Here is a 22271-nt window from a genome sequence, read left to right as displayed (position 1 = left end):
TATTGGAGTGTTCATGGGCCCAAACTACAAAGTCCTCAAATGTCCAACCACAATAAAATGAATAAACCAATGGAGATGTGTTTTCAGGATGTGAAATACTGTTCTACCATAAGAACAAATGAACTACAGCTACTCTGAATAATACAGATGGATTTTGCAAACAGAATGTCAACCTAAAGAAGCCAGACCTAGTAGAAAACATACTGTATCGTTCCATTTTTTTGAAGTATAAAAACAGACTTAAGTAATCTATGCTGTTAGCAGTCAAGTTAGTGGTTAGTCTTGGGATGAGGGATTGGAGAGTGGTGCAAGGGAGCTTCTGGGTGCTGGCAGTGCTCTGTTTCTTGATCTGGGTGTTGGCTACATGGATATGTTCCATTTGTGAAAATGAGGCTGTCATTTCTTCAAGAGCAAAGACTGTATCTTCAGTATATACTTATCCCCAGTGCCCAGGACAGCGGCCCTTGGTACACTGTCCAGTGGATAAACAAATCTGTTTGCAGGTGCCACTGTCTTGAGAAATCAGTGTCTAGTACTATTCATTGCCTGTGTTTTTCAAAGTGCAAGTCAGACCCATTTGTGGGACAGGAAATCAATTTACTGCACAGATTATCTACATGGGCTGCGTATTAAAATCTCCTGGTGAGGACATTAAAATCCCATTGCTTAGGCCACATCTTAGGCAAATTAAGCCAGAACCTTGGGGATTGGGACCCAGGTTTTGGAGATTGTGAACACTTCCCAGGTCATTCTAGTAGACAGACAGCTAAGCTTGAGAACCAGTGATTTAATGAACGGGACTATCATTATAAAATGAGCAGAATAGAACAGAAAAGAGTAACAGTGTGGATTGCATGTAATACAAGAAACTATTTTTCGTAAAACTCTGTGTGTGTGTATGTGTATGTTGTGGGTTGCAACACAAAATTTATTTCAAACCAAAAAGCTGAAACAACCCTGCACTGTCATTCTTGTTGGAAGTCAGATAATTCAAAACTAGGAGCAACATAACTCATCTGATAAAATTTCAGCATATGCAGCATTCACTGGTTTGAAGTTTTGAATTAGAACCAAAAGATACCAATGATTCATGTCCTCTTGCAGTATAGACCTTTAGCGGTTAAGGAGAAAGTTTCAAGGAAGGCCACCGCTCATTTGAGAAATTTATAAACATATCTTGGATCTATGGTCCCTAGGACCCAAGTGAATGGTGTGAAACTTCAAGAAGTTGATTACAGTGAGTATTTTGCCAGAGTGGGATTCTGAATTCATTAAATACAGAAGTGTTGATAAATGAGAATCTGGTGATCTTGAGATGATCTGGCTGGCGGGTGGATTATCTACCATCTTTGCTAAGGGTTTGGCTACAAAAATGTGCTATGCTTCCTGGAGCTTAGAAAGGGATGTTAGACATTGGAGGTAGACGTTTCTCCGTGAATTTACTCTCATGGGGCCCATGAGAGAGACAGAGAGAACTAGTCAGAACCAAGATCTTCTCACTTCCGGAATAAATCAGAGATAGTCCATATTCTCGTGCTATTGAGTTGGTGACACTGTTTGGCCAGCTATTTATGTATGTCTGAGAGGTAAAACTAAGTCCCTCCTCATTCCCCCTTCTGAGCAATTTCAGAGCTGACAGAATACACTACTGTGTGAAACAGTATTTCTTCCATCTGCATAAAGCTTTATTCTTACCATAGTAGGCAAGAATTATAGGTCATACTTATTAAATAATAAAAAACTAAATTTACAGATTATCTACAATATAAAGGTCACCGTGAACAGTGTTATAGGACTAATAACATGACATGTTCTTCCCCGTTCTCAAGCATTTAATAGTTTGGAGAATAAGGCACAGATATACGGAAAGGTACTGCACAGTGAAATGATTCCATGAAGGTCCATTAAGCGTCTATCAGGTCCAGGCACTGTTTTGGTTGTAGGTCCTCCTTAGGAAGGTCCCTGCTTTTCTCAGAGCCTACAGCCCAGGGGGACAGAGAGACAACTCAATATTTCAAAAGGGAGGGCTGCCATGATGGGGGAGCTCTCAATGCCAAGAAAACCACCAGTGGGGTCCCTGTGTTATCCCAGCCAGGGGGCTTCAGACTGTGACCCTGAGCTGCTTGCATCAGAATCATGTGGGGACTAGTGACAAATATAGATTCTTGCCCCGAGTCCTTTTAAGATAAGACAACAGATTTCCAGAGGAGGTGAATAATCACCCACTTAGATGCTGGAAGATACAACTATCGTCTCCCTCATGTATAGCCTCCCTTTTCCCTATTAAGAAACCCTCCATTTTATTCAGAAAAGCAACATCATTAGCTCCGAAGCTACGTTTCCCAGCCTCCTTTGTAGTCTGGGGTGGTCCCTTGAGGACTGTGGTCAATGAGACGTAGGCAAAAGCTACTGGGTGGGGCTTTTTCGAAAAACCTTTAGACAAGGCTGACTCAGCTGGTGGATTTCTTTTTTACCTTTGCTTTTCTTGTTCTCCTATCTGAAATGTAAACTTGATGGCTAGAGCCCCAACAGCATCTGGAGAACATGAAGGTGGAAGAGCAGAGATCTAGGAAGAGCTGGATTCCCCAAATCCCAGTGGCACCCCCATGGTAGCCCTGGGCTCCCAAGCTCTGTATTATCTTTCCCATGACAGAAAAATAAAATAAAATAAAAAAATAAAACCCTATCTCAGTATCTGGGATTTTGTTTCCAATCTTGACCTAGCCAGAGGCAGAGTCCAGACATTCACCTGCCATACAACAGTATCCGGATTCACAGATTCATAAGAGTTCTTGCTTTACTGGATGTCCAGGACTGGAGTCCCTGGAACAGGGCTTGAAAAGACAGATTCCTGGGCCATCCAGCCCCAGAGATTTCCATTCAGTGACTCTGAGCTGAGATGTGGGAATGTATCATTTTCAAAACTAGCTCCCACCCCCGGTGCTTGACTTCCCCAGTTATCAGGGAAATGTAAATTAAAACTGTAATACAATTCCACTGAACACTCATATGAATGGCTAAAGTGTGGAAGACTGGCAATACCAAGTGTTGGCAAGGATGTGGGGCACCTGTAACTCACACTGCCAGAAGGAGGGTCAATGGTTACCCCCAGTGTGGAAAAACTCTTTTGGGGTATCTACAAGAACTGTGCATATGTATACCCCATGACTCAGCCTTTTGACTCCCTAGTATAAACCCAACAGAAATGCATCCCTATGTTCACCGAAAGACGTGTAAGAATGTTCATAGCAATAAGGACTCATAATGGTCCCCAACCGGAAACAACCCAAGGATTCATTTACACAGTGGAGTAATTCACAATGAACGACCTATAACCACATAGAACAGTATGGAGGAATCTCTCAGATGTGATATTATGCAAAAGAGCACACCTGGTACCTAGGTAATGGTCTGTTGCTTGATTTGGATGCTGGTTACATGGGTCTATTAATTTTGTGGGAAGTCATTGAGCTGTATCTAACATTTGTGCCTTTTCCTCTGGGTCTATTGTACTTCAATAAAGAGTATAAAAAAAAAATCTATCTCCCAAAAGGTCAGTTTTGAAAACATTATTTTAGTCCCGTATGTGGGCCACTTTACTGATGGTTCTCTCAAGCTAAAAATCGGCCTCTTTATGACCGACCCCTCAAGCCTAGTTCAGCCCTCTAGAACCACACAGAAAGCTCTGGGTCCCAGAGAAAATGCAAAATATTTGAAGATAGCAGTCACGGACCCCACCCCACCCTCCCACCCTCTGGGACAAAGTAATCATTTGAAATTTTTTCTAGTGTTGATCACACTGGGAAATGCAAGCAATATTCCCTGGGACTCAAGAATTCATTTTCAAACATTTGTCAGAAAAGTACTTTATGAAAGTAGTGACTGGGTGGGACAAAGGAATAATGGCTTCCCTTTTTTTCCCCTGGGAGTCCTGGGGGCGGCTCTTCCTCTTTTGTGGTTCTGATGGGTATAGATTTACATGGACTAATTTGTTTATTGCATTCAAACTGCTTTGGAAAAGCTTTCTGATTGGACCTCTGGGTGGCCAGCAGCCCTCGACAGCTGTCCTATGTCACCAAGAACTTCTAGTTGTCTGGTATCACAATAATGAGAGATTAGCTGTAGGAACTGTTCATGGATTGGCTTTCCCTCTTGCTCCCTCTGGACTCTCTCTTAGGGCTGTTTTGTTCTGACCATTGGTTTTAACTGCTGGCTGCTAGAGACACTTTACTACAGGTGTAGAAAGCCAGAAATCCCTTGGAGTTTCCTTCCCAGGGCACGGCTCTAAGCTGGTGACAGACCAGCGCCAGAACATGGCAGCCCAGCGTCCTTGCCTTGAGGAAGAACACTTCCTGAGGCATCATCTACACTCCAGAGCTCCCCATGGGATCGGGCTGAGGCCAGAACTTCTGAAATTGTTTCCTTGCTTGGGTTTTTCCCCATCCTTAACCTGCATCCTCTACTTTAGCCTGGTTTCTCCGGAGACCCCTTCCTTAATAAACTGCCTGCACCAACTTTTGTCTCCGTGGCTGTCCCTAACATCAGGTAGTTGGTGTTTTCAGGAATTTTAGGACTAGATCCTACCATGGACTTGAACCACTACCTGTCAGGTATCACTTTTTTCCTGTTTATGGCAAGAAAGAATTAAAATCATGATCACTGCTCCAAAACAAAACAGACCCGCACGGTGACTTCTTTTCTGTAAGGCTATCTGCAACCATGTGTCAAAGAATGGTGACTCATTCGTGCAGAGCCTGTGAGCCTGTTCAGAGATCCAACAGCCTTGTTCCATTACTTTATCAATTTGGACTGTTCCTTCGTATGCATAGAGGCCTAAGCAATTGACTTTTTGCTCTCCAAAATGCAAGGAGACTTGAGTCAAGGTCTACCCTCTTAGATTTAAAGGGTGACCAGAACCCCTTCTCAGTTCTGGAGGACCCCTTCTTCCTGTTCTCTGCAAGGCTCAACAGCAGGTTCCCTCTCTTTGTCTGCTCCTGGCTGGAGTGAGCAGAGCCAGCTCAGACACCTGGGCCAGATAGACCTTGAGATGAACTGTTTCATCTTCAAGAATTTTTAGTCTCTTCACTTAATAGAAACACACTTCCATCAGTGTCTGCTGGAATCCTAAGTTTTCCACATGACTTTTGTTAGAAGAATCAAAGGCTGGCCTGGTCCAAAGAGAGGAGTCACTCCCAATGTGGGGCCTTATCTGTAAAAGGAGAACGATGATGCCTTTTCTGCTTGAAGACAGAGTATCAGACTAGAGAATCTTTCAAAGTCCTTTCCTATCTAGGAATCAACTCTTACCTCCTTTGCAAGTCAGAAATCACACTGTATATATGGAGAGAGACAAGTAGGGGTGCCGGGAGATGGACGCTAGAAGCTCTGGTTGCCCAGCAACGGCTGACAAGGATGGGAAATCAACACCCCTTCCCCAGGGGCCTGAATCCAACTTCTCACACTGGCTGGTGCTCCCTTCTTGAGCAGCCCCCCTGCAGCCTGGGCATATGTGCTCCCAGCACCCGGGTGATGCTTGAAGCCCACATGCTCATCCCTCAAACCCAGGGCCAGCCTCTGGCTTGCCCTAAGGGAAGACAAAACGACACGTGGGCAGGAACCTCTGCTGAGGATCAAATTTAAGGTGTGTCCAGCAACAGCAATATGTGGCTTCTCCGTGGGGTGATGAGAACCGAGAGGACAGCCTCCTCTTACCTGTAGCTTGGAAGATTTCTCAGTAAAGTCCATTTCCTGGTCTACCTTGCATCAGTGTTGAAAGAGAATTCACCTTATAAGTTAACAAATCTTGAGTGAGAGCACCCTCCTTGCCACAGGTTCTGAAAGAGCTTGCTGGATACCAGCTTGGCAATAGTTTTCCTTCATTTAGCTGATTGTATTATTGGAGTAAAATAGCCCAAGGATCCGGAAAGGCTAATACGATGATTTTCACAAAGAAAGAAAGATCTGTGTGTCCCTGTTTGGTACTGAGCTCTCCTAGGGATGTTATTTGTGGAGTGTGTGTGTTTATCATCTGGGGCCCATGGTTGCTTTAGAAATGTCCATCACAGTTCACTGGCCCTGACCCTCCACAGGCTCCCACACCCACTCTTGCCTCCACGGGCACTTGGGATTGGGTGGAGAGACACATGTTAGTCCACCCTCCGCCCCGAGATGGAAACATACTTAGCCTCTAAAGCCAGTGCAAACACTCCAGCTGCCTCGGGTGCAGCTGCGGATGTCCCAGAATGCCTCAGGGTGCAGTTGCCGTACAAATCTGTAGTCGCCTGAAAGGGAAGATGTTCAGTAATGAGTGAAGAGGTCACTCTACTTCGAGTCCCTGAACAATATGAAGCAGAGGATTATCTGTTTCTTTCATTTAAACTCTGCCTCATTCTGAGGAAGATTAAGAAAAAGGTAACAATAAGCTTAGCATCCATCTGTCTATCTTGCTACACATTTTATTTGAGCTTCCTAGTAGCCCATTCAAAAAGGGACAATCAGTTATAGTGTTCACAAGATAAAAAGAAGTCAAGTGTTTCACGAGATAAAAAGAAGTCAAGTGTTTCAAGACAAGCATATTTACAGTTATTCCAGAAACTAAAGAGACATTTATTTCCTGGATTCTGAAAGGAAAACCCCTATAGGTGGAAAGTGACAGGTCGGTACTACCACCAAGTCCATGCAATGGGGAGGACTTTTGCACTGGGATTGGTTTAGAAAACCCCGATGCCATTGCATCATTTTTTTCCGTTCACAAATGAAATGGTGGGCTTCCCAAAGATGGAAAAATAAACATGCTCAGCTGAAGTTTGCCTAGAAGGACAGACCATTAAAAAGAGAATGTTTCTCTGTATCTTATGAAGAGATGCTGGGACTCAGGAAGCCAAGATAACAGATGTGTGAGAAATTGCTTCCACAGTTCTTAAGTGGGGAAACTGATCAAACAGGTTTTAAAGGACTTTCACAAAGAGAAAAAAAAAAGCCTTCATTTTTCAGTGGGCCAGGGTGAAAGCCAGGGTTTTCATTATGATCACCTTTAAGCCACAGGAATTCTCCTTCCTCTGTTTGTCTGTAGAATCCTCATATGGGCCTATTATTTTGAAGGACAAAGTACTAGGGAGGTTTAAGACATCTATTGGGGAAAATTACAATATTCAGGTAGAAGTCGAGGCCCTTCCCCAGTCCAAGCAGAGAGTCATAGATAAGGTTGAGGACAAAGTGACACCCTTGGAGTAGGGAGTGACACTTTCTAGGGGGAGGTATGAAGCATCACAAGCACAATAGGATTGGGGTCTCCCTCACTTCGTTTCTGCTCTGCTCTTTTCCCTTTCTGTCCATAGAGCTCTCCCAAGAAAGGAGAGGCTGAAGCCTCCTTCTGCTTGGGAGGAGGAGGGACACTCGCTGTTCTCCCCAAGACCAAAGAGAGAGCCAGGTCAAGTCTGCGTCCCTTCCGGGTAAAGAGACCTCCTGGCTCACATGAGAGCCAGGCCAGCTTGCCAAGGCAGAGTCCAGGCAGGAATTTGGGACTGGAATTCTGGTTGGTAATGATGATTGTGTTCTGAGCTCCTTTCCTCCCTTGGGGGACCCCAGCGGAGGTAGGTGGCCAGTTGAGTTGTAGCTCAGCAGGACTACGGAACCAGCTCCCAAATTCCAGGCTGGGAGGTCTACGGAAAGAGTGATATGTGAGTGAACTACCCAGAGAGAGGAAGAGATCCAAAAAAATTCATTATGTTCTCCAGATAAATATTTTAAGGGGACTTGGAAAATTCACCATGTTACCAAGATGCCCAGGAAGGGAGTGCCACTCAGAAAAATGCAATAAATAATCCAAGTCTGGGATTTTAAAACTTTTTGTTTCCTCAATCATGGACATATTTTAAAATATGGTGAAAACCACTACTGTTGCCTTGAAAAAATTCATGTGTGCACTGGAGGGCTTATGGACTTAGAGAAGTCCTCCAATGGAGGCTATTTTTTAATTGCTGTAATAAATGGATGGGTTCTTGGCTCAGATGGCACGATAACCCAGTTGTTAATATTAGCTCTTTAAAGTGGTGTGCTGAGGCAACTTTTTGATCATCAGAGTTCACCACTTTTTGCAAGGCAAAACAATAAACAAGAAAGACAATCTATGGAAAATGAGCTGGAAAGAGATCACAATTTTTGCTTCCAACTTGCACACCACATGGCTCTACATTGGTAACAAAGCATTATCAGGCCTGGAAGACAATGGATCTCCAGAGCCTCCAAACAGGTGCAGACCCTTTGAGGGTAGGAGGGGAGAGCCCCTTCCTCCGGTGACCTCATCCAGTGGTAGCGCACAACGTCACCCAGCGTCTGCATGGCGTCAGGCAGCAGGGGTGCACTCCACTGCCTCCCCAAGGGTGGGGGCCACACTCACCACGCCGGCCTCGGGGTTCCTCTTCCTGCCGTTGCTGAAGGTGGAGGCCAAGGTGGAGGAACAGCTCTCGTCATACAGGGCGGTCCTGCCGTCATTGATGGCCGAGTTGATGGAGATGGTCCACATGCTGGAGGCGTAGCCGTCACAGTTGCAGTCGTCGTAGCTGCCACCGTCCCCGGAGGCCCACACGTAGATGCTGCCTTTGCCGCCTCGGCCCTGGGGTGGGGGTGGGGGTGGGCAGGGAGAGAGGCCACCAGGTTCCGCGCGCGCCTGCCCCAGGGCTGCCAGGGTACCGGCCCGAGCAGGGGGCGGCCGCCAGAGGGAGCTCAGGACCCAGGCTTCCTGAGCAGCTCGGTGTGATTCTGTCCCCCTGGAAAACCACGCTACTGCCCCTGAGGTCTTGAGCATTCTCGTTCCTGTGTCGGGAAGTTACCCTAATTTACTGTTTGAGGTGGGGGTCACACGGTTAAAACTTACAAGTAAACTGCTTTTAAAAAGCTGTACTTTTTACTCGTGAAAAAAAAAACCAGAGTATATTGAAAAGAAAACGAAAGAAAAACCCTTCCTACTTGTAATCATTATTCCTCAATTCCTGTTCCTCCTTTCAGACACTTTTCAGCAAAAACGTAAATGTACATATATGTTTATACTTAGCTCTGTAAGAGGTCAAAGAGGTCAAATCTCTTTGATTTTATATATCGCTTATATATGCATTTACATATATATAGATGCACATTTTACTCCAAAATATAAAAATCTTGCAAATCATATGTATATACATGCTCGTGTGTGTGTATATATATATTTTTACCTGATTGGATCATACTAGAATTCTTTTGGGGGGGTTGGGGTGGAGAGAGAGTGAGAAAGAGAATCCCAAGCAGGCTTCACGCCCAGTATGGAGCCCCAGGTGGGACTCAATCTCATGACCTTGACATCATGACTTGGGAAAGTCAGACTCATAACTGACTGAGCCACCCAGGCGCCCCTAGAATTCCTTTAAACACAGTAGTATATGACATTTTAACCTGTGTAAGGGAACACCAAATATAGGAAGAAAGTTTAACATAAATAAAGATAACTTCAAATACATAATGATATGCACAGTGATTACTGCCCTATGCTAATTAGTTATGAACGGCAAGCTTAGTTACAATACCTATGGTTCACATTGTTCTTCTGTTCAGCCACGTTCTTATTGTGTATATTTTTCTTTTCCCGTTCTGTCTTCTAGGACTATTCGCTTTATCTCCACAACCCAGAAGTGGCCATTCCCTCTGGCTTCCTATGTTCTGCCCCCTGGGGGCAGTAGGGCAGGGGCTCCTCTTGTTCCCCTGTGGGCGAGGTGGGCACAGCAGAGCAGTGGTGTGGGAGGTGAGCACAGGTGTGCAGCCTGGCCCAGGGTGGCTCTGTAACCCTCAAGGGCAAGAAGACACACTGCTGTGGCAGAAAAAGTCTGTCCCTGCATGGCCACCAGGGCACTATGGTCCTGACTCAGGGGCATCCAGGCAGAGATACCGGAAGGCTAGGAGATGACCAGATTACCTCCAAGCTCTGTCTGCCATCTGACAGTGAGAAAAGACATTTCGATTGCTTCTAACAGGACTTGGAGTTAATTAGCCCGTGACTGACTGAGTCGATACATCAACAAAGATTTATTCAGCCGCCAGCTGAGAACGGTCTGCAACGTCTTGGTCGATCTATACTGGAAAACTCCATCGAAACCAGCAACTGCTCTCAGAAACCAGGATAGAGAGGGAAGTGTACCATCCCGAGAGCTGGTACAGGGGATTGCCCTCTCAAACAGACTCAGACTGGAGTCAACATCAAGCAGTGGCAGCCGATGAAAGCAAAATAGGTGTGAATTCGTGTGAATGGGCAAAGCCCACCAGATGTGGAACTTCCCCCCACCCAAACCACAGCTGGGCTACTAGTGCGACAAAGCAACCTTTGCAAAAAGGAAATCAGCACCTTGTCACCGTGGTGTCGGGTGTGTGGGAGACAATTGTGACTCTCATTTGTCAGGCTTCTCTGTATTCATGCCTTCTTTACAATGTGACTTTGTAGTCCTGCCCTTGAATCTGGCTTCTCGTCTTTGCTTTGCTCCAGAGAAAGTGGTGGAAAATAGTGCTGTTGTCAGTTCCAAGCATAGGTCTCAAGAAGCTCTGTGCCTATCTAGTGATTGGGTATCAGCACCAAATAGTCCCCAAATAGTCTGGGGACAGTCGCATGGGAAAAGGGTATCTATAGAAGGACTAGAGATGTGCTTCTCATAACCACATGGGATGGGTCTGTTATTGGCACACCTCATTTTCCTGTAAAAATGGTGCCCCAAGATCCAGTTCTGTTCCTAGCTCCTACTGAACAGGAGCTGGGCAGAAACAGAGACAGAACAACTAGGACCCGTATTCCAACAATAATCAGTGGGACAATACCGTGGAAGAAACCAGGATGATAATCAGAAGCAGCACTACTAGGCCACTTACTGTATCCCAGGTACTGCTCTAAGTACTTAGTACTAAGTACTAAGTAACATATTTAACTACACGTTAATCCTTACAGCAAGCCTAAAAGTGGCACCATTTATGTTAGCCACACAAAGGATAAAACACTTAGAAAGAAACTCACGAAATGAAAAAAAAAGGACAAAAAGAGCTAAGGACTAAATAAGACTCTGAAACTCTCTGGAGGGACACAGATGAAGATCTGATCCAGTGGAAAGACACATCAACCCATCATGCTCTTGGATAGAAAGCAAGCATCCCAGAGATGTCCATTTTCCCCAAGTCAACTTATAAATTTAACATCCTAATACACGTACTGTATCAATCAAGGTTCTGTCAGGCAAATATTGCCACACTGGGCAGTTCAACAGAGGGAATTTTATCCGGAGAACAGGTGGTAAAGGAGAACCAAAGCCCCGCTGGGGTGTGAGACGCTCACCCAGAGACTTGGGAGGCAATGGCGTAGCAGTCTTCATGGCAGGAGGGAGAGGGGCCCGAGAGGGTGGGCTGGCTGCTGATACCCTCCCACCCTTGTTTGTTAATGCAAGTCAGACTTGCCCCGACCCTTTATTTACCAGAGTTCCCTTCTCCCCTCCTACTTTTTTTTTTTTTTTAAGAAAACAAGTGCATTTCGATGAAAAAAAAAAATACATGGTACAGCTTTACTTTGAATTCCGTCTTTGAACCAGGGGTCTCTTTGAATCAGAGTTTAGCGGGATTAGATTAGCGTCTCTCAAAAGTTTTCATGAAATGAGTTTCTCACCTGGGAGGGATTTTGTGCTCCGACGGGACATGGGACACCGCTGGGAGGCATTTTTGATGCTCATTGCTAGCATCTAGTGGGAAGATGTGTGTGCATGCACTATGAGCTTCTCATGTATAGAGGCCAAGGATGCTACTAAGCTTTTATGAGGCACCAGACAACCCCCTACTACACCCACCCCCACACAAGGAAGAACCATCCTGCCCAAAGTGTCAGCAGTGCCAAGGCTAACACTCTAATAACCTATTGGCAAAGGGCAGTTAGTTGGAACTTTTTTTTTTTTTAAAGATTTATTTATTTGAGAAAGAGAGAGAGATAGTGACAGAGATAGTGAGAGAGAGCATGAGCAGGGAGGAGAGGGAGAGGCAGGCTCTCACTGAGCAGGGAGCCTGATGTGGGGCTCAATCCCAGGACCCTGGGATCATGACCTGAGCCGAAGGCAGAGGCTTAACCCACTGAGTCACCCAGGTGCCCCTTGAACTTGCTCTTTTTAAGGGCATAGCCTAAAGCAGCCTCTCACAAGCCCTAAATTTCCTTTATTATTATTATTTGATAAATTTGATATGTTACATTTTGTAAACTTAAGGTGGACAGTGTATTACTTGGATACTTTTTTTTTTAAGATTTTATTTATTTATTTGACAGACAGAGATCACAAGTAAGCAGAGCAGTAAGCAGAGAGAGAGAGGAGGAAGCAGGTTCCTGCTGAGCAGGGACCCCAATGTGGGGCTTGATTCCAGGACTCTGGGATCATGACCTGAGCTGAAGGCAGAGGCTTTAACCCACTGAGCTACCCAGGCGCCCCTACTTGGATACATTTATGTACTATAATATGACTGCCATTGAAGCAAGATTGATCATATTCCTTCATTAGAGTGCCATGTAATTTCTATATCCATTATACTGTGCACTGGATCTCTATGGCTTCTTTGCTACTTGTTACAAGTTTGTACCCTTAAACACCATCAGTCTTAGGTCCCCCTCCCCTCCATCCCACGGTCACCACCATTTTACTCTTTGTTTTTGTTTTTAACAGGTTTGACTCTTTTAGATTCTACACATAAGTGACATCGTATGATACTTGCATTTCTCTGTCAGACTTCTCTCATTTTGCATAATGTGTTGTTGCAAATGCCAGGATAGCCTCCCTTTTTCGTGGCCAAATAATATTCCATTGTATACATAATCCACATTTTTTTTTTTTTAAGTAGTCTTCAAGGGCTTGAACTCATGACCCTGAGCTCAAGACCTGAACTGAGATCAAGAGTCAGATGCTTAACTGACTGAGCCACCCAGGTGCCCTGGGATCCACAGCTTTTTTATCCTTTCATCCAGGGATGGGCCTTTGGGTTGTTTCCATATCTTGGCTATTGTGAACAATGCTGTGATAAACATGCAAATGTCTTGTCAAAATCCTGTTTCCTCTTCTTTTAGATATAAACCCAGAGGTGGAATTGCTGGATTGCATGGTAGAATCTATTTTAACTTTTTGAAGAGTCACCATATTGTTTTCCATAGTGGTTGCACTAATTTGCCTTCCTACCAGCAGTGCACAAGTGCTCCCTTTTCTCCACATCCTTCTCAGCATTTGTCTTTTGTGTTCTTGATGCTAGCCATTCTAACAGGAGTGAGATGACATTTCACTGTAGTTTTGATTGTATCTCCCCAATGATTAGTGACCTTAAGCATCTTCTCACATGCCTAGTGGCCATTTGTATGTCCTCTATGGACAAATGACTATCTAATTCTCTATTTTTAATAGAATTTGGTTTTTTATTAAGTTGTGTGAGTTCTTTGTATATTTTGGATCTTCACCCCTTATCTGATACATGATTTGCAAAAATTTTCTCCCATTCTGTAGGTTGTTGTCCCACTTGGTTGTTTCTTTTGCTGTGCAGAAGTTTGAAGTTTGATGTAGTCCCTTCTGTTGATTTTTTGCTTTTCTTGTTTTGTTTTTTTGTTGTTGTTTTGTTTTTGTTTTTGCTTTTAGCATCATGTACAAAAAATCATTGCCAAGATCAATATTGATGAACTTCTTCCCTGTTTTCTTCTAGGAGATTCATGGTATCAGGTCTTGTATTTAAGTCTTTGATCCATTTTATGTTAATTTTTGTGAGTGGTGTGAGATAAAGGCTGGTTTCATTGTTTTGCATGTGTTTCTCCAGTTTTCCCAAAACCATTTGTTGAAGAGATGATCTTTCCTCAGAGTAATGTAGGCTTCCTTGTTGAATATCAGTTGAACTTATATGCCAGCATTTAATTCTGTGTTGTCTATTCTGTCCCATTGGTCTATGTGTCTATTTTTGTGCCAGTACCATACTGTTTTTATTACTGTGTCTGTGCAGTACTATTTAAAATCAAGAAGTGTGATACCTCTAGCTTTGTTTTTTTTTTCTCAGGATTGCTTTGGCTATTCAGGGTCTTTTGAAGTTTCACACAAACTTTAGGATTGTTTCTTTGGTATTTTGATGGAGATTGTATTGAATCTATAGATGGTTTTGAGTAGTATGGCCATTTTAACAATATTTATTCTTCTGATCCACAAACATGGGATGTCTTTCATTTGTGTCTTCAATTTCTTTGAGCAACGTCTTGTAGAATTCATCGTACAGCTCTTTAGCTTCCTAATGTTTATTCCTAAATATTTTATTGTTTTTGATGCTATTTTCATTGGGATAGTTTTATTTCTTTTTTTCCAGTGATTTGTCTTAGTGTAAAGGAATGCCACTGATTCTTTTTTTTTTTTAAGGTGTCACTGATTCTTGCACGCTGATTTTGCAGCCTGTCACTTGACTGAAATAATTAACTCCAACAGTTTGGTGGCCTCTTTGGGATTTTCTCTAAAAACATCATATCATCCTCAAATAGCAAAAATTTTACATCTTCCTTCCTAATTTGGATACTTTTAATTTCTTTCTCTTACCCTAACTGTTGTAACTAAGACTTCTAATACTATATTAAATAGGCAACCTTGCCTTATTCCTGATCTCAGAGGAAATCTTTTCAAATTTTCTCCATTGAATATAATGTTAGCTGTGGGGTTGTTGTTTATAGCTTTTATTGTGTTGAGGTATGTTCCTTCTATATCCAATTTGTTAAGAATTTTTATCCTGAAATGATATTGTATTTTGTCAAAAGCTTTTCCAGTTATCTGTTGAGATATCATGTGGCTTTTATCTTCATTTTGTTGATGTGATGAATTACGTTTACTGATTTGCATGTGTTGAACTACCCTTACATCCCAAGGGTAAATATCACTTGATCGTAGTGTATAATGCTTTTAATGTATTCTTGAATTCAATTTGCTAATATTTTGTTGTGAATTTTTGCATCTATATTCATCAGGGATGTTGATCTAGAGTTTCTTTTCTTGTGGTATCCTTATCTGGTTTTGCTATCAAGATAATGCTGGCTTTCTAGGGGCACCTGAGTGGCTCAGTGGGTTAAGCCCTTGCCTTCGGCTCAGGTCATGATCCCGGGGTCCTGGGATCGAGCCCCACATCGGTCTCTCTGCTCAGCAGGGAGCCTGCTTCCCTTCCTCTCTCTCTGCTTGCCTCTCTGCCTACCTGTGATCTCTGTCTGTCAAATAAATAAATAAATTCTTTAAAAAAAAAAAAAGATAATGCTGGCTTTCTAGAATGAGTTTGGAGGTGTTCCCTTTTCTCAATGTTTTGGAAGACTTTGAGGAGGATTAGTGCTAATTCCTCCTTAAATGTTCGGTGGAATTAACCAGTGAAGCCATCTGGCCCTAGAGTTTTCCATGTTGGGAGTTTTTTCATCATTGACAATTTCTTGATTCTTTACTGATCTGTTCAGGTTTTCTGTTTTTCCTGATTCATTCTAGGTGTGTTGTATGTTACTATAAATGTATCCATTTGTACCAGGTTATTTAATTTGTTAGCATATATTTGTCTGTATTAGTCTCTTATAAGTCTCTGTATTTCTGTAGTATCCATAGTAATGTGTCCTCTTTTACTTCAAGTTCTATTTGAGTCTTCTCTCTCTTTTTTTTTTTAGTTAGCTAAGGAATTAGTCTAGCTGTCAATATTGTTTATCTTTTTAAAGTAATGGTTTTTAGTTCTGCTGATTCTTTCTACTGTTTTTCTGGTCTTTGTTTCATTTATTTTTGCTCTTTTATTTCCTTTCTTCTGTTATCTTTGGGCTTGACTAGTTAGTTCCTCTTTTTTCCTAATTTCTTAATATGTGTTTATTGCTATAATTTTTCCTCTTAGAACTGCTTTTCCTGCATCCCACAAAATTTGATATTAAGTATTTTCATTTTAATATGTCTCAACATAATTTGTCTTCCTTTTGATTTCTTCTTTGACTCATTGGTTATTTAGAAATGTGCTATTTATTTTCCACATATTTGAAGATCTACTCACTTTCTTCTGGTTGACTTCTAATTTCATGCCATTGTGGTCAGAGAAGATAGTTGATGTGATCTCCATCTTCAATTTTCTAAGATTAGTTTTGTGGTCTATCATATGATCTATCCTGGAGAATGTTCATGTGCACTTGAGAATGTGTATTCTGTTTTTGTTCTTTCTACTGTTTTTCTGGTCTTTGGAGACCAGAAAATGTCTCCTGTCTGTCTCTATATGTCTCCTAGGTCCATTTGTTCTACAGTGTGGTTCAACTCCAATGTGTCCTTGTTGATTTTCTGTCTGCACAATCTTTCCATTGCTGACAGTGGGATATTGAAGTCCCTTACTGTTATTGTACTATTGTATAGTTCTCCCTTGAGATTTGTTAGCATTTGCATAATATATTTTGGTGTTCAGATGTTGGAAGTGTACATATTTATAATTGCTATTATCTTCTTGATGTACAGAGGTTCCCTGACTTATGATGGTTTGACTTATGGTTTTTTGACTTTTTGATGGTGCAAAAATGATACTCATGGATAGAAACCGTGCTTCCAATTTTGAGTTTTTAATCTTTTCCCAGTCTAGTGCTATGCAGTATGGTACTGTCTCCTGAGAGCAGGTAGCAGGAGTGAGGTGCAGTTCCAAGTGGCAACGCAATCATGAAGGCCAACAACTGATATACTTAGAGCCATTCTGTACCCATACAGTCATTTTGTTTTTCATTTTCAGTACAGTATTCAAGAAATTACCTGAGATAATCAACCTTTATTATAAAATAGGCTTTGTGTTAGATGATTTTGCCCAACTGTGGGCTAATGTAAGTGTTGTTAGCACATTTAAGGTAGGATAGGCTAAGCTATCATGTTTGGTAGGTTTGGTGTATTAAATGCATTTTCAACTTATATTTTTAACTCGTGATGGGTTTATCAGGATGCAACCCTCTCATAAGTGCAGGAAGATTTGTAATGACTCTTTTATCATAATTATATAATGTCCCACTGTGTCTCTTGCTACCAATTTTGGCTTGAAGTCTCTTTTGTCTAATATAAATATGTCTATACCCACTTCTTTTGGTTACCATTTGGAGTAGCATCCTCTGCCCCTTCACTTTTGAGTCTATGTTTGTGTTTAGAGCTGAGAAGAGTCTACTGAAGGCAGCATACAGTTGGGTCTTTGTTTTAATCCATCCAGATGCTCTGTTCTTTTTGATTGGTGAGTTCAATCCATTTACATCTAAGGTGGTTATTGATAGATGAGGACTTACTATTGTCATTTTATCTTGTTTTCAGGTTGTTTTGAATCTCCACCTTTTCTTTTTCTTTGGTTTATTTACTTTTTAGGTTGGTGGTTTTCTATGATAATTTGCTCAATGCCCCACCCTGCCAACCTTTTTAAGTGTTTTGTCTTTGCTTTAGATTTCGTTTTGTAGTTCCCATGAGGTTTATGTAAAACATCTCATAGATAAAATAGTCCTTTTTCTGTTGACAGCAACTGATCTTCATTTGACTATACAGGTTCTGGCATTTTCCTCCTCCCCTTTTATGCTTTTGTTGTCACAAATTAGCTCCTTTTATGCTGTGAGTTTGTTGCCAAATTGTGGTAGCTATGTTTATTTTTAATGCTTTTCTCTTTTAAACTTTATGCTACAATCATTTAACACCTTATTCTAAAAGAGGGTTATAATTTTTACTTTATCCATCACTTTAGTAAAAATTTGGGGTATTTTTGTCTTTTCATTTTAGGTAGAAGAGCTGCTTTCAACATTTTTTAATAGTTTTTTATGGTAGGTTAATAAAATTAAATAAATAATTTAATATGATAAAATAACTAATATGATAAAATAATAAAATAATTTAATATATAAAATAATTCTTTTATGGTAGGTTAATTTAAAAAAATAGTTTTTTTTTTAATGGTAATTTTTTAATGGTAGGTCCAGTGGTGGTGAACTCTCTCAACTACGTGTTTGCTTTTTTCCTTCATTTGGGAGGGTCGATTTAATGGATAAAGTATTCTCGGCTGGAAATTTTTATCTTTCAATACTTTGAATATGACATTTCACTCTCTCCTGGCCTGTAGAGTTTCTGTTGAAGAAATGTGCTGATAATCTAATGGGGGTTCCTTTGTAGGTTACATTCTTCTCCCCCTCCCCGGCTGCCTCAACAGTCTTTCTTGATCATCAATTTTTGACAGCTTCATGATAATATGTCTTGAAGAGGGTCTTCCAGAATTCAGATAGTAAGGTGACCTATTAGCTTTGTGGACCTATTAGCTTTGGCTAGTTCTTTACTCAGGTTTGGGAAATTCTCAGCTACTGTTTCTTTAAATAACCCTCCTGTCTCCCTCTCCTTCTCTTCTTCTGGTATACCCATTATTCTTATGTTTGTCCCCCTAGGGGAGTCTGATAGCTTTTTCTTTGCTTCTTAAAAGTCTTAGTTCTCTCTCTTCTTCCACCTGAATCATTTCTAGATTCTGATTTTTCCAGCTCACCTATTTTCTCTTGTATCTGATCTGTACTATTTCCAGTACTTTCTAATGCAGTCTTCGTCTCATCTACTGAGCTCTTCAGCTCCAGAATTTCAGTCTTCTTGGCAAAGTACTCCTTCTCTTTATTTTGTTTCTAAGTTCATTAAATTGCCTTTCTGAGTCTTCTTGGAGCTTGCTGAATGGCTTCCTAACAGCTACTTTGAGTTCTCTATCAGATCCTAATCTTCTGTGACTTGGAGATTGGTTGCTGGAGAACTGTTATTTTCTTTTGGTGATACCTTATTACTGTGATTTTTTTCATGGTGTTTGATGAGATGTGTAAAGTTTTGTTTACTTTGATTTTAACAGTTCAGGAGGTTGGGAATTAAAGACCTTTCTTTTGGTTTCCAGAAGGTGGCGATATAGCACAGATTTTTTTCCCACCTCCCCTTTTTTTCCCTAAGGGCTTTATGGCTGTATTTGGGAGCACACACTTTCCACCCTCCACCTGCTCTTCTGAAGGGATCACTGTAGCTGTCATAGTTACTTGGGCTATCATCATCATCAGCGCTGAGGTTGCCAGGGTCGCTGGGACCACTGCCAGGTGTGCTGGGGTCACAGGTGCTGCTGCTGTCCCGGGTTGCTGTGGTTATCTTGGTCTCTGGGGCCACTGCCACTGCCAGGGTCACTGGGGTTACAGGCACCACTGCTGGTGCTCTCTGCATTCTGCTGCAATGCTCTTGACTTTGTGTCCTCCACAAGGTCCAATCCACCCACCTTCAGGTATACAGATGTTAGATTCTCTCTGGAGTCCTGGTGTGCTGTGCAGAGGGGCCCTTATTGGGCTATGGATGCCCTACTTGTAAATTAAAGGGGAGATACGAAGGGATTGACTCACTCTGCCATGATGCTGACATCACCCCCCCCCCGCAAATGTCTTAAAAGTTCATGTAGATTTTGTATTTTGTTCGTAATATAAAAATAATGTCTCAAATTGCTTACCATCAGCTAAAGTAAAGTTCTAGCCAGAGACTGATACTGTAGCTCTATGTGCCTCTGCCCAGCACATCACCAGCCCTAGGAGGTGAAAATCCCACTTTGAGAAGAATGGGGTTAAAGCGAGTCAGTCCCTCTTGCTCACACCAATGTGTAGTGATCTGGGCAAATGACCAGAGCAGGCTCCCACCCACTGGTATTACCTGCTTGCAGATACCAGGGAGGCAAGCCTCTTCCTAAACACTTGGTTATACCAGTTTTTTATTTTCCAGTCACCTGGACATCTTAATACAACACTGACGTACTTTTAAAAAAAGTTATTGCATAATCTCTTCCAGTCCTGTCCATGTTGCTACAAAAGTTGGGTATTCGTCCTTTCTGATGGAGGCATAATACTCCATAGTGTACATGGACAGGACTGGAAGAGATTATGCTGAGTGAAATAAGTCAAACAGAGAGAGTCAAGTATCATATGGTTTCACTTATTTGTGGAGCATAACAAATAATATAGAGGACAAGGGGAGATGGAGAGGAGAAGGGAGTTGAGGGAAATTGGAAGGGGAGGTGAACCATGAGAGACTACAGACTCTGAAAAACAACCTGAGGGTTTTGAAGGGGTGGGGGGTGGGAGGTTGGGGGAACCAGGTGGTGGGTATTAGGGAGGGCACAGATTGCATGGAGCACTGGGTGTGGTGAAAAAACAATGAATACTGTTATGCTGAAAATAAATTTAAAAAAATCATATTAAAAAAAGTTATTGCATTTTTATGGCAAAAATCATTTTTATTATAGAGCAATTGAAATCTAGACCCTGAAGAGGCAAATAAAAATCCTTTATAATCTTCCACGAATAGAAAATCCCTGGTGATATTTTGTGGATCCCTGCAGTTTAATATACAAATGTGAAGTATAAGGATAGATTAAAGAATGAAATTAGGATCATAAAATATATCCATTTTTGTGGCCCTGCTTCAAATGTATTTTTACTATAATATAATAGCAAAACATTTCCTGATATAATTAAATATTCCTCTAGGTTGTAATTTTTGCTAGTTGTGTTAAGTAGCCATTCCATAATTTATTTATTCTTTTTCTTAGACATACATGGAAGGCTGCTTCTAAGTTTTAAAGTTCTGAATGAACATCATTTTATATATGTCTTTGCATTTCTGTTTATTTCCTCAGGCACATTTTCATTTTTCTTTTAAAAGATTTTGTTTATTTATTTAAGAAAGAGAAAGTACAGTGAGAGTGGGAGGAGGGGCAGAAGGGGAGGGAGTGGGAGAGAATCTCCAGCAGACTGCACTGAACACAGGGCCTGATGTGGGGCTTGATCTCAGAACCTCAAGATCATGACCTGATCCAAACCAAGAGTCCAGTGCTCAACCGACTGAGCCACCCAGGCATCCTAGACAGAATTTCTAAAAGAATTTAGGGTAAAAGGAATGAGTGTTCAAAGATTCTTGATCCATACTACCATGCTACTACTCTTTATAAAGCTTGTTAACAATTTTTTTTTTTTTTTAACCAGCAATGTGTAAGAATTCCACAATCAGCCCCTGTGGGTCAAGATTTAGAATCATACATTTTAAAAACTAATTTTGCCAATTTTGTGGGCAAGATGGTACCTTGTTGTTTGAGTTATGTATTTTTCCACACCCAGTTGAGTTTCTTTTTGCATCCGTATTGCTCATTTGAATTGTTGCTTTATAATAGCTTAAAAAGCACCAAGCCTCAAAGATAATATCCTTTGCCTTTTTTTCTTTCATCTTCTTTTTACTGATTTGTTAGAGCTCTTTCTATATTAAAGACTTCAGCCAAATTTCTGTCATTTATATTACATATGTATTTATTTAATATGTATTTATTTAATCTTCTATTAAATTCAATATATATTGTGTTTTGACTTGCAGAAAATTTCCCACTATATTGCATAAACTTATTATTTTTTGCAAATACGTATTTTAACTATGAAACAATGTACTGACTTACAGTTATTGCCTTTCTGCGCTCACAGTTTGTTGAACAATTTTACTCAAGCTGTTCACAAACATCTTTGACATTGTGTTTGTCCTCACTAGTCCCTGGTTACCTTTTGAGTCACCTAGCAGCTCTTCTGGACTCATTGTAGTAGTCATTGGTGCTATATGACATATATTTCTAGCTGTCTACTGTCTGGGTCCCTGATCCGCTTGTGGTTGGGTGGGGTCTTGTAAGCCAATTTAATCAATGAGTTTTGAGTGGGAGTGGCTGATACATAGTGTCATTTCTAGGCTGAACTGTTTACTAGTCAGTTCCAGTGGCTGTAGAACACCCTCTTTCCCTCTGCACAGTGCCTAGCAATGTCCCAGATGTCAGCTCTGTTCCCCGAGAAACTGATAAGCAGAGCCCCCTAGTGGCCATGGCGATGTGTAGCTGAATGAGAAATCAACCCCTGTGGTTTGAAGCCTCTGAGCTTTTGGGGCTCTTTGTTACCACAGCTTAATGTAGCCTCTCCTGACTGATACAGTTCATTACGTTCACTTTCATTTGCCTTCTAGCAGATATAGCATTGAAAGAAATCTCTGTGTAATGCAGTCCCTGGAATTTTTATCCCAAGCCACAAATAGCCATCTGTATAATATTAGAGCAGCTGCTGTTTTCATTTTTCCTGAAATGTGTATTCTTCCTCCTGACAACTTATCCACCTACTGAAATGCTTTTTGTTTTGGGGGATGAATAAAACCTTTCATCTGAAAAATGCTAAGCACAACAAAAGTAGAGTGAATACTATA

The 22271-nt window shown here is 41.5% G+C and overlaps 1 protein-coding gene across 2 annotated transcripts in view; it reads right to left on the bottom strand.

Annotated features, from left to right (window-relative positions):
- PCSK2 (proprotein convertase subtilisin/kexin type 2) overlaps positions 1-22271 on the bottom strand; it is a gene marked incomplete at its 5' end in the record, with an annotated part of 255695 nt that overhangs the window by 12564 nt on the left and 220860 nt on the right. For both annotated transcript variants that reach the window (XM_080812770.1, XM_080812771.1), the window contains 2 exons: positions 6181-6281; positions 8399-8614. In XM_080812770.1, coding sequence (XP_080668896.1) covers positions 6181-6281; positions 8399-8614 — 317 coding nt within the window. The remainder of the gene's footprint in view (positions 1-6180; positions 6282-8398; positions 8615-22271) is intronic.

This window comes from Martes martes (assembly GCF_963455335.1).
Source record: "Martes martes genome assembly, chromosome: 9".
Classification (NCBI taxonomy): domain Eukaryota; kingdom Metazoa; phylum Chordata; class Mammalia; order Carnivora; family Mustelidae; genus Martes; species Martes martes.
This window is presented reverse-complemented; position numbering and strand designations above follow the sequence as displayed.